We start from the raw sequence: 13,073 nt of genomic DNA on the forward strand, positions 1-13,073 counted from the left end.
AATAGAGGTTCTACTGTACGCCTTAATACTCATCACTTGATTTCTTTCTGGAAATTTGTTTCATAAATAGCAGCACCTCTATTAAGGGGACACCTTCGAGACAAAATGTGTTCATCTTACTGGTGAACTTTCTCCTGAATAGGAAATTAAAACATGCAGTACATTTCCCTATTAATTTGTGTCTAAAGGAGAGGTTGTACTGTACAATGTTTTTATCCTCAGCTATTATCCAGCAATGGATTTAGACAGGCTTAAGGCTAAGCCTAGATATCTTTCAATTGCAATTAATTCCTGCTGTTATGATAAACAACCATTTTTTTAGCCATTAATTGATGGTGTGTAATTGAAATTTCTCAGCATGACTCTTAACTTGTTTTCATAAATTATATTGTTTGTCTGAAGGTTTGTGAGGTAAGCATATAGTTTCTAACAATTAATTTTATTACTATTTATAAGGCCCTCTTCACATTGATAGTGTTACAGCATTTTAGCAAACAGTGTTAAATTTTGTGTCTGTATGTAAGAAGTATTCTGAATTATGAAACTTCCGTTTTAAAGATTGCTTTGTGTCTGAACACCTCATTTTTTTTCTCTGTGGAGTATAATTTGACTTTGATGCTAGCAGTGCTATTCTAATATGCTATAACTTCAATAGGCAGACAACCATTATCACCTAAAAACTACTCTGTGGTGATAAATCAATTTGATTGTCATAATTTTATAGATATAAACTTACTTTGCTGCATTTCTTTTGCCTGTTTTTTACGCACAACATCTTGATTAATAACTTTTTCTATAATTGTTTTAAAGTTAAAATCTACGACAGATACATCAGGATCATGGCCATCTTCATGTTGGAGGACAATCTGTTGAATGAGCATGTCTACTAATGCCCACATATGCGCACTCTGTGACACTGAGCCATCTGAAAAAAACGGTTTTAAAAAGTTTTAAAAAGGGTAATAGACAGATCATACAAGGTAGAATACATACGTGACATATGTAGAATAGACATATCATGCAAGAGAAGAATAGATATATCATGCAAGAGAAGAATAGATATATCATGCAAGAGAAGAATAGATATATCATGCAAGGGAAGAATAGACAGATCATGCAAGGGAAGAATAGATGGATCACGCAAGGGAAGAATAGATGTATTATGCAAGGGAAGAATAGATGGATCATGCAAGGGAAGAATAGACATAGCATGCAAGGGAAAAATAGACATATCATGCAAGGGAAGAATAGATGTATTATGCAAGGGGAAAATAGACAGATCATGCAAAGGAAGAATAGACAGATTTTGCAAGGGGAGAATAGACAGTCAATTCAATTTAGAGAGATCATGAATTATTTTTGGATTCTAATATTGGTATTTGAAAAAACCTGAACAAATCCACTTAAGTGAGAACCAACTTGTCAGCATTGGTTAGTTGCATTGAGTTCCAGAAAAATTTAATTTATACAACCACAAGAAACTCAACAAAACTATTTATATCTCCGTTAAGTTGAGTTTGAATAAAATATACTTACTTGGAAGGAGTAAGAAGTGTTCTAGTATGGACATAAGGTGTGGATAAGCCTGTGTGTGTGAGATCTTGCGAGTAATAACTTCAAACATAGTATTAGCATTCCTTGAGTCAATATGGATCTAACATTTTTAAAATAACAATGACTATTAATGGTAATAATTCTACCAAATAACAAGAAAATATTTTATTGCTTTATAATAAGTATATTTATTAAAGTTTTTAATTAATTTTATTTACTGTTTTTTTTACTGTATATAGAGTCAACTCAGTGTATCGTATTCTGACATCACAATTTTTTTTCACTTTTGACTTGGCAAAGACGCAAGCGTTCAATTTACGGCCTTTAATTTAATGGTTTATTAGACATTGTACTTCATTTTCAACCAAACGTTACTTCCAAATATTTTATTTATAGATCTAAAAGATGCATGATTTGACAGGCTGGCGCAGCTAGCCACACAAACTACAATTAATAAGGCGGGACTAGATAGGCTTAATTTGTGTATCTAAATTCAGTGATGTATTGGTATTTAATTATCCTAAGCACTGACAAACATAACTTTGAAAGAATGTAAAAGTAAAGATTTTTAAAGTTATGCTTACCAACTCATATCTCTTGGCCAATTCACGCTCATCTTCATTCCGAACAAGATCAAAGATATCCAAATGTCTACAAAAAAGTAAATTTAAATTGATTATATTAGTCACACAGTTTGAATTACTGGGAAGAGCCACTGTTTTCCTCTCACCATTGGGTATTTTAATAAATATATGACAATAGTTATAAATACAAATGTATGAGTTATCTTGCGAAATGCATGATAGATGTGATTTTATTTACAAAATTGAAAACAATATTAATAATCATTACAAGTTTTATATGTTTCCTTACTTTTTTAAATCATATACAATGACCGATGTGACCTACCTGTCTAACGTTGCATTATCATGCGTTTTTAATTTATCAATGATCGGTTGAATACCAAGCATTAAAAATTCATAACGAAGATGAATTCTGAACTCGAGGTTGTCCTGAAAGAATAAAATATGTAACAATAATATTTACATAAACAACATCTACGCGAGATACTAATAATAGTTTGGGGGTGGGGGTCTTTGAAGTTGATATAAATAAAACATTATTTCAGGTTTTACGGTATCTTCAAGACTGTTATCTATGACAACGCTGCATTAAATACAGTTTCCAATTTAACTATGTTATACTAAGTACAGAGTACAGATAAAATATTGTGTTTCAGCTTTTAATTTTGAAAATAATTGATACAGTAAAAATAAATAAATAAAATTAATAAATCAACAATTACAAGGAAGGTTGATCACTTTTTGTATTATTACATCTTTTTTTCTCAATCTAAAACAAAATTCTCTCTAAAAGATTGTATGAATTTGTACATGGTACACTTACCCAATGTATTGCAATCCTCATTTTAGTTTTAGTCCTCAGTTTAGTTTTAGTTAGCTCAGTTGGGTGTAGAATGATACGTCATTTTAATATAGCACAAAGCATCTAAAGTGCTTCACATTATTACCCCCAGTCATTTTTGGATCAAACACAAATGGAAACATATTCCCATAATGCAGCCTTAGTGCAGTTGTGTTACCAGGTACTCATTTGTATACTTGGGTGGAGAGTAAAGTAAAGACAAAAGTGAAATGTCTTGCCTAAGGACACAAGCAATGGGACGAGCTTTGAACTCCTGATTTCACAATCAGTAGTCCAACGTCCAAGACATTGCGCCACACGTTCTTGTTGTATGTGTTGCAGGCTTTTACAAAAAAGCATTCTTTACAATGTAGAAGACAAATAAACGTTTAATATCTATATTCAGAAGATGTATTTCATCTATAATTTCAACAAAGGCCTTACCTCTCCCGTTCTGTATCGAATGATAGCATTAATGAATGACATGATGGAAGTTTTAAGATTAACTTCCTCACGATACCGCCCTGTGCTCCTATCAAGATCATTCACTAAGGTCTGGGGAGTAAAAATATATTATTTATTTTATTGTTCAACTGATGTGCCTAAAAACCGCTATATTTAAAACAAAACATGTACATAACTGTGCAAGACATCATGGATAGAAGAACATAATACATTCATCTTGCAAAATAATCATGTTAGCTAAAACTAGCCATTTTAACTTTATTTAAATTACGATAACTTTTAATTTAAATTACGATAACTGTCTTATATTCAAAATCCTTCTAAAGTTTGGGGGAAACAATCATGGCATGGCTTTTAAAGGCAGGCTTTTAAGGGCAGAAGGGATTCCTCTAGACTAGAGGTGTGGTAGTACTGTAACGTACTGGAGAATATAAGGGCTATCACCAATGTTAACACTAAAATTGATAAATAATAATCACAATAGTGTTGATGCTGATAATATGTATTCAATGGACTGAAACTGCTTGTATGAAAATATGTTTCAGATTTGACTTTATTGATTTTATTCACTGGTTTGTAAAAAACACCTAAAAGTAAATATATTATATATTTGATATGTGAATTACATAAACGAGCAAATTTGTTTAGTTTACCTGAAATCGTGTTCTTTCACAGGCATACTTTTGAAAATGTGTCATTGCTTCTAGAACTTTCTTTTGTCCTCCTGGTACAAGGCACATGCCTCCCAGCATCTCCATCACTGCTATTTTAGTCCTAATATTCTCAGTGCTTAAACTTTGCGTAATAATCTTGATACCGGTTGGATGAGCTAACACATGTGATCTACCAAGCTAGAAAATGTAAACATAATACATTTACAGATTGTTGTTTTTGTAATTGATGACATCATGAATTTAACATACAGTATCAGAAACCTTTGGGGCACCCCTTTTGAGAGGATACTTTCCTGTGAAACGACAAAGAGTAAATCAGTTTAACACTACATCCAACCCCTATTCAGGGGACACCCCTATTGAGGAGACATTTCCTGAGAAACCATCAAAGGGAAGACGTATTATAACAACATGGCCAACCCCTATCCAGGGGACATTCTTATTAAGAGGGTAAACCTTTCTAATTGTATTTGTTTAATTGCATGTATGGATGTTTGTAGAATCTGTCTTTCCTAAAGAATAAACTCTAGTAACCTCATTTTGTTGGACCATACCTTTATTTGGCACATGGTTGAAATAAGGGAATATCCTTGCCAATTTATGGGCTGGCAAAGTTTGTTAGTATGAAACGTTTTCAGTTTAAATTTGTGTTTTATATTTAATTTCATTTAATTTTCAATTTATTTTTAACATAATTTTATCATACCAAACAATTTCCAAAGTTGAAATTGTCAATGTGCTCTTGGAGGAAAAACTTGTGCAAAATAAATGGTTATGAAAGTATATATCAAGAGTATAGAAAATAATTTCGTCATTCTCAGTATGTCTTTTTTTTCAAGCCTTATCAGTTCATAACTATGTACATGACCCATATTCTTTTGTTCTGGTAATCAGTTTAAGATTGTCTTTAAAGTTTTGAAATTCCTACAAACAAGTTCAAGTTAAAACAATTGAACTAAGTTGAAAGCAATCCTACAAACCAATCAAAGTCTAATAGTAGAGCAATCAGGAAGTCCCTTGCTTATTAAAACAATGTGTTTAAATGATCAATGCTTTATTGATACACCAGACAATTTGTATATTTTGACAAGACTTTGGATGTCTCACGAGGTATTTGTAAATAAACACACATCTATCACACACATTCATGTGTCTACATCAAAATATTCTAAAAGATTTATGAGCAACTCATTTGCTAAAACAATCAAACTGTATGTAAAATGTATGGAAATAAATTAACAATAAATGTTATTTTAAATTCAGACATTTCAGGATTTAATTTGCTGTTTAATAATCTTTTAGGTAAAAATACTGTAATATAAAAAAAAATCTTGATGACAACTTTGAAACGGGTATTTCCTATTTGTTAATGATAACAAAACCACACATTGTTCCTGTTTAAAACTTACTGAATTATTCATAAGAGCTTTAACACAGCCAATGGCTGAGGTATGTATGGAGCTTTCAGTAACTTCAAAATCCATTTTCTGCAGGAAATCTAACAGCACTGATAGGCCATCCAGCTCAATGAACCTTGTCACAAATCTGTTAAGAATAATGTTTAAACATTGTTTATATTCGGTCTATTGATATAACATTAAGAACACAGTTTCAGAATACATTTTGCTATCACTATCAATTATCTACCATATACATTTAGCCTCCTCCTATGCGACACCTTTCATACATAAATACCTCTCCCATACCAGACAATCGTTTAAATTGTCATTTTGGAGGTTGGTATTAAGCTGATATTAGCAAGTTTTCTTCATTGAATTTAAGATCTAACAATAAGAAATACTTAACTACTAGTCTCTTAAGGACCATCTCCAAATTCTTCTACTGCAGTTTCTGCAGTAATCCTTTGTTTGTTAATGCAATTTATTATTGGAGGTAATTATATGGTACACATTGTTTATTGCAGTAGTGCCTTATACATTCTACATTTAAACAAATTAAAATCATACATTAAAAATAAATAACAATAACACAATAGTTAATGCAGTAATTGCAGAGTAATTTTGACTTTATCGCTACCTCATTGGTTGAGTTCTTAAAGCAGTTTTCAGGCTGTCAACCATTTTCGTTCTTGAATCAATATCTTCTTCTCCATGACTTAACATCACCATCTATAGAGGAAAAACAATTATAAAACATTTAGTCGCTGTTTTCAATCTGGCAAAATAAGGTGTTCTTATTTATCTAGGTATGGTGCGGTGGGTGGGTTCAATAATGTGTACATTTATCACATAACTTACTGTTGTCATTGATTTTAATTTATCTAGGTATGGTGCGGTGCGGTGGGTGGGTTCAATAATGTGTACATTTATCACATAACTTACTGTTGTCATTGATCTTAATTTATCTAGGTATGGTGCGGTGGGTGGGTTCAATAATGTGTACATTGATCACATAACTTACTGTTGTCATTGATCTTAATTTATCTAGATATGGTGCGGTGGGTGGGTTCAATAATGTGTACATTGATCACATAACTTACTGTTGTCATTGATCTTAATTTATCTAGGTATGGTTCAGGCCATGAAGCTGAGTTTGGATCATCTTGTTCCTGTAAAAACATAATACAAATGGTAAGTATATATAATTGTTGAAAGAATTGTGATAACATGTTTGATACAATATTTCTTTCCATTAATATTTTTTCTGATATGTTCCTCATACTTTTCCTATATAAGTATGTTTAATTGTGTATATATTATATGTTGGCATGGTACATCATGAAATGTATTCAATTAGCAGTCCATAATTTGTGATTTAATGTTGTTGTAACCAATGTATAGCATTCATCAAAACAGGATATGTAGTTTGTCACGTAGTTTCATGTTATTGTACACCTAAGCCATAATGAAGCATCTGAGGATGACGCTATCATTTATCATGTTCGTTGCAGGAGAGTGCATTTGATAACTACTTCCTCTGCAAAATGATTCATTATCAATGTTGACAGACTGGTTTGAATTAATATCATAACTAATGTAACTGGATACAAGTGGAAATAATAAAACACTTAAACTTGAAGAAGTAAAGTTCACACAGGTCAAATTTTACACAGAACCATTGGTAGACATTTATTAAATTCTTATAATAAAAAAAAGAATAAATCATACAAATAATGAATGTTTTATGAGTGGAATGATTGTTTCATGAGTTAAATAATCAAAGTATATCACTCAACAACTGAAAATGTTCGATCCCATCCATGAATACAAAACATTATTCGTAAGATGCAGTACATACTGTACTGTACTGTACTGTACTTTTTTAAGGCCAAGCCCTAGGACCTAAGAAAAATATGGCAATGAATTTGTCTGGGAAGTAAAGCAAGGGAACAATACAGTTTGGTTTTCAAGGCACAACATTCAACAGCATTCAACAATTAAAAAATCCTGAACGTTGGAACCACCTAATTGTGAGGATACTGTATATCCGAATATAGCTTACTTACTTTTAATTTTAATTTATTTATTTAAAGATTTAGTTTATTTTGTAGCAGTTTTTTGTACAGAAATGTTATATTATTAATCTATAACTATTGTATTGTAAGGCACTTTCAACACAAGCTTTGATTTTGTAGGAGTGCCTCCTTGTTATCATATCATTGTTTATGAAGGAAATAATAATGTAATTAATTGTAATAAACTGAATGAATAAATGAGAATGAATAAATGAGAATGAATGAATGAGAATGAATAATTGAGAATGAATGAATGAGAATGAATGAATGAATGAATGAATGAGAATGAATGAATGAGAATGAATGAATGAGAATGAATGAATGAGAATGAATGAATGAGAATGAATGAATGAATGAGAATGAATGAATGAGAATGAATGAATGAGAATGAATGAATGAGAATGAATAAATGAGAATGAATGAATGAGAATGAATGAATGAGAATGAATGAATGAGAATGAATAAATGAGAATGAATGAGAATGAATGAATTAGAATGAATAAATGAATGAATGAATGAGAATGAATGAATGAGAATGAATGAATGAGAATGAATAAATGAGGATGAATAAATGAGAATGAATGAATGAGAATGAATAAATGAGAATGAATGAATGAGATTGAGAATGAACATTGGTCTATACAATTTGGTTTTTTTTAATGATTTACAATTTGTTTATGTTTTATACCAAAGGCATATTCTATTTAATTAGGAAATTAACCAACTGTGTATATCTAGTGCCAACACTAACAACAGGCATGAATTGAGACATCATTTAAACTTTATACAGTCTTTTATTACAAAATAAATGGACTGGTGATATTCATGAGTACGCGATTTTATTCTTAAATTATAATTTAAATGGTTTCAAATATTAAAAATCGAACTGTAATGGAGATTGTATTAATGTTTACAGTACTACTGCATATTAATGTTTACAGTACTAGTGCATATTAATGTTTACAGTACTAGTGCATATTAATGTTTAATTTATTAGCAATTACCCTCTTCATGCATGACTAGATTAAATGGAATTAGCTTTAAAATCCTCATAATTAGCAAATCAATTATTAGTCCATCAGCTCTAATCTTTATTCATTATCATTTTCTGTATTTAACAACTCATTAACAAACTACTATACTATCTCAATTATTATTCCAACCATTTAAGGACAATTTATAACAGATAGTGAAATTGTGAATCACACAACTTTAATAGTTAGCTTTCTTTTTTACATCAAATGGTGATATTTAATTCTCATGTTCTGGTTTGTTTGGGATGGAAAGGAACTGGTCACCCTACCACATAATGCTGAGGCTTCTAACAGCTCATTCCCCTATGTTCAGAATGAACATGGGACTCGATCACCTTTTCCTTTTTTTACCTTATCACCATTTCTGGTTTTGAATAAAATAAAATAAAATATATATATAATATCATTAAAAAACCAAAAACACTAAGAAATGACTGATTTTATTTTTAGTAATTGCTGTAGGTAATTGCAATATGATCTTTGTTTATAAACAAACTACCCAAAGTGGTTTCCAAGAACACAATTCTTCTGGTGTTTTTCTTCAGAAACATGCCATAAGAAACCCAATATCAGACTGGAGGAAACTAATAAATAAACAATACTGCCAAAACACCTAATATTTCATAATGTGTATGTCATGACCTTGGCATTCAGTCTGACCTGGGTTGTTTCAAAACAAGTAATACAGTATTCACAATCATCTAAAGTGTCTTTCACACACATTACAGTACAAACAGAAGGAAACTACATTAATTTTACAAAAGAATGAAGTAAGTACAGTAGATGGCAAAACCTTCACAATTCAGTTATTCATAACTTGTTTGTAAATGCAATAATTCATTTATATGAAACAGACCAATTTTGTCACCTCCATAATTTTATGATATTAAATTTGACACATTTGTGATTCAATTTATCCAACTATTTCCAAATCTCTTTTTAAACTCTCTCATTTCCTTTCTTGACTCACAAGTTTTTTTTATACAATACAATACAGCCTTGACAACATCGCTAAAATGGTTAACATCACTACTTTAAAAAATATATAATACTAATAGCACTTTGCATAGCATCCTTGTTTATAGTTGCCAAAGCAACCATGTTGTAATACACAGGTGCATACACTTTATTGTTGTTACTGGCCAAATCTCCCAAGAATAACAATGTAATGCTCTACAGTAAAATGAATCAAAATATTTTCATTTAGAGACTGTGTAACAGGTACATTTAATAAATTTGGGGTGGCACTCCTAATCTGAAGAAGCTTCTGGCCTCTTTTGCCTATCCTTGGCTAAATCAAGCCTTTTGGTTATTCTTTGTTTGACAGAATTAATATTTAAAAAACAATAAAAATAAATTTTCAATTTCTGCATAGTAGTACAATATTTAGGATACGAGTCCTACAGTTTTGTATCGTACAGAGAAAAATGCTTTTGTTACAAATGAAGGTGTCACCGATCAAAGGAAAACTCTGGTATGAAGGAATCAATTTGATTGGTTTGTAATTTAACTTTAAAAGTCGAATCTGAGTTTTTATATGAAAATCAAGGTCACTCTTGCATTATTTATATGGTTCACAACACTTTTGTTTTTTTCCCAGTTCAGAAAAGAGTTGTAGTTGTAGTAGGAGAATAATCTATGACTTGAACTGCTGCAGCCTGAATTGTACAAACGGTAGGTGTGAACAACAAAGAAAATAACTTTCATTTTCCTTTAAGGTTACCACGTGTCATAGAGCTGCCACCAACTGGCATCATCATGGTCTACCAAGTCTGCTACGACGGACCAGAACAACTTGCTTTTGCTTTTTTGTTGGAGTGGCACACCTAATCAGTGGCAGAAGTTGTTTTGTCTTTTGCCACTCCTTGGCGCAATCTAGCTATTTTTTGTCTTGTTTTGTTTGTATAAATGTGTTTGCCAAAATTAATCAAATAAAAAATAACATAAAACATGTTATGGATAACGATCATAATTATGTGTAAAGACAGTCTTATAACCATGATGGATTAGGTCAGACCATCTACCAGTATCTGATAAAGCCAGATTTAATTAAGTTTTCAAAAACCACCAGTTTAGAGCAAGCCACATCTGATTAAGCTACAGTAATGACGTAAAACTATGACTTTCTGTTCATATAATAAGTGTACATAGACATGTGATAATTTTAATTTAGAATAACCTAGTTTTAAAAACGGATTTGCAGTGTACGGATACAGATTAGGATATGATTCAGAAACAAGAGCCTATTGGCCTCCTCTCATCACCATCAGGTCTTGACAACTGCTACAGTAAATCCTTGCACAATACTTGTTAAATACTAAATCCAATATTTTGTATAGATGTTTTATCTTCTTTAATGTATTAATCATGTTTAAATGTTTTTCATATTTTAATCATCATTGTACTATGTTGTTTGTTTTATGTGGTTTGTAGGGTTGCTTTGTTGATGAAAATAAAAGAAATCTCTTTTATCACCATTATGTTTTGTCTACAACAGACAGAACATTTTTATGTATTTTGATGTGTATGTGTGTATTTTATATTGTTCTTACCTTCTTTTTACTGCAGTAAATTTGCCACTTCTTTTCTGGTGGCAAGTTAAACATTGCTTCTCTGTGAGGAGCGGATAAGTCCAGCTCATCCTAAATAAAATGATGACAAACAATTCATGTTAAAATACGGACATTTTTTTAATGCTAGATATGTTTAGGTCTAGTCAACAAGCATTTATGTTTTTACATTTAATTGTTTAATTTCTTATAAACGAATTATCTATCCATTCATAATATAATTAATTATTCCTTGGGGAGCTGCCTTTATTGGTATACACGCAATAAAAAATATCAAAAGAGTCTAAACTTGTTTTGATGTTTAGAAAACGATTCTTAACTTCTTTGAGAATTAGTCTCCTAAACATGAAAATGGAATTTAATATTGAATGACAGACCATCTTAAAATTCCAATCCTACCTACCACCATCCCAACGATAGATAATACTATAATCTGTGAATGCAAGGTCTAGCATAATCTCTGTATTAAATATTACTATAAAGGCAACTATACCACTGACAGCAGATTCAGAAATTAAACGGTATAAATTATTCAAAACTTAAGGTCTAAAAGCAGAGCAACTTTCGGGAAAGAGTTGAACTCAGGAATTATAAATCAAGCACTGGTGCCATGCAATAATTAAGAATTATATTATTATATTTCAATATGTACTTCAAGTAATGGCCACAAAAACAAAAGTTAGCCATCATGACTGTAAAATCCAAATACTTTTAAAACGTACTTTGATTTAAACACAGTACGTGTAAACACCTTGGTATTTCAAATTGTGGATTACCTTATGATTACATAAAACACGCCAGTCTTTATAATGAATACTGAATATGTGTGAATGTACCCCAAGGATATTGCATTGTTAAATTTTTATATTATTATTATAAAGATTTTCAATAACTTACCACAAGTTCAATAAACTTTGCATTGAGTTCTTCCATTGATGGCATGGGTTCTGCATTCTCCAATTGATGGAGTGCCATTCCATTTTCTGTATCATATTTGATTTCTGGTGTATCTCTTCCAAAACAACAGAACATCTTGAAAAGATTATGCTTGAAGACTGTCTGTTGTCAACAATGTTTCAACCTGAAAGAAATTAAACCAATACTAATTGAAAATAAAAATAATATATAAATTAGGATTTAAATGGATATCCCAATACTTGCTTTATTTCATTTTTTCTTATCTTAAAAAGGTTCATTTTACTGCTCTATTTAATTATTACAGTTTGACAATTGCACTGTAAAATATAGGACTTTAGGTTAACTTCAGCACCTCATTTACAATTTTTAGGCCACCGTTTTTCGCCATCAAATTCAAAGATTTTTCTAACAGTGTCAGGCCATATTAGTCACTGCACACATGAAGTCTAGCTGTCATAACCTAAAGAAATAACACACAACTTATATCTTCATATTTGATAATTATAATACAATCATCTCCATTAATACAATTAAAGTACAAGAGACTAATACAGGATCTAGCTAGCACTTTGCAATGTCAAATGTACTTCCTATCAATGACCTTGTGAGTGAGTGAATAATTTGTAACAATGACCTTGCCATCAGTGAGTGAACATTCTTGTTTTGGTTTGTAACTCATTTTTTCATTAATCTAGAGAAATTCTGTTCAATGTTATGTGTGCAATTCTAAAAAATAGACATTTACTGTTGATCGTTTAAACAGGAATCCACTGATTGCAACACCAAAAAAAATATCATACATATCCTATGCACTCTGGTTTTTTGTAAAGTGGTAGGTAACAATTAGGAGTCTGATTTAACATCCATAAATCATGGTTGGTTATCAGATTTTTGAAGGATTATACTGTATTTATTTCATAATTTCTTTTGTTTTGTCTATAAAATTTGACACATTTAT

At 30.9% G+C, this 13,073-nt stretch overlaps 1 protein-coding gene across 4 annotated transcripts in view; it reads right to left on the reverse strand.

The window, feature by feature from the left end:
* LOC144852482 (disheveled-associated activator of morphogenesis 1-like) overlaps positions 1-13,073 on the reverse strand; it is a 48,280-nt gene that overhangs the window by 10,640 nt on the left and 24,567 nt on the right. For 3 of the 4 annotated variants that reach the window (XM_078710306.1, XM_078710307.1, XM_078710308.1), the window contains exons 2-12: positions 12,095-12,278; positions 11,180-11,269; positions 6,619-6,687; positions 6,156-6,247; positions 5,528-5,663; positions 4,098-4,295; positions 3,424-3,534; positions 2,464-2,567; positions 2,139-2,205; positions 1,537-1,654; positions 737-925 (exon numbers count right to left, since the gene is read on the reverse strand). In XM_078710306.1, coding sequence (XP_078566432.1) covers positions 737-925; positions 1,537-1,654; positions 2,139-2,205; positions 2,464-2,567; positions 3,424-3,534; positions 4,098-4,295; positions 5,528-5,663; positions 6,156-6,247; positions 6,619-6,687; positions 11,180-11,269; positions 12,095-12,229 — 1,309 coding nt within the window. In that variant the 5' untranslated portion in view covers positions 12,230-12,278. The other variant, XM_078710309.1, reaches the window with a different exon arrangement.

The sequence above is a fragment of the Antedon bifida genome, chromosome 9 (genome assembly GCF_963402885.1).
Source record: "Antedon bifida chromosome 9, ecAntBifi1.1, whole genome shotgun sequence".
NCBI lineage: Eukaryota > Metazoa > Echinodermata > Crinoidea > Comatulida > Antedonidae > Antedon > Antedon bifida.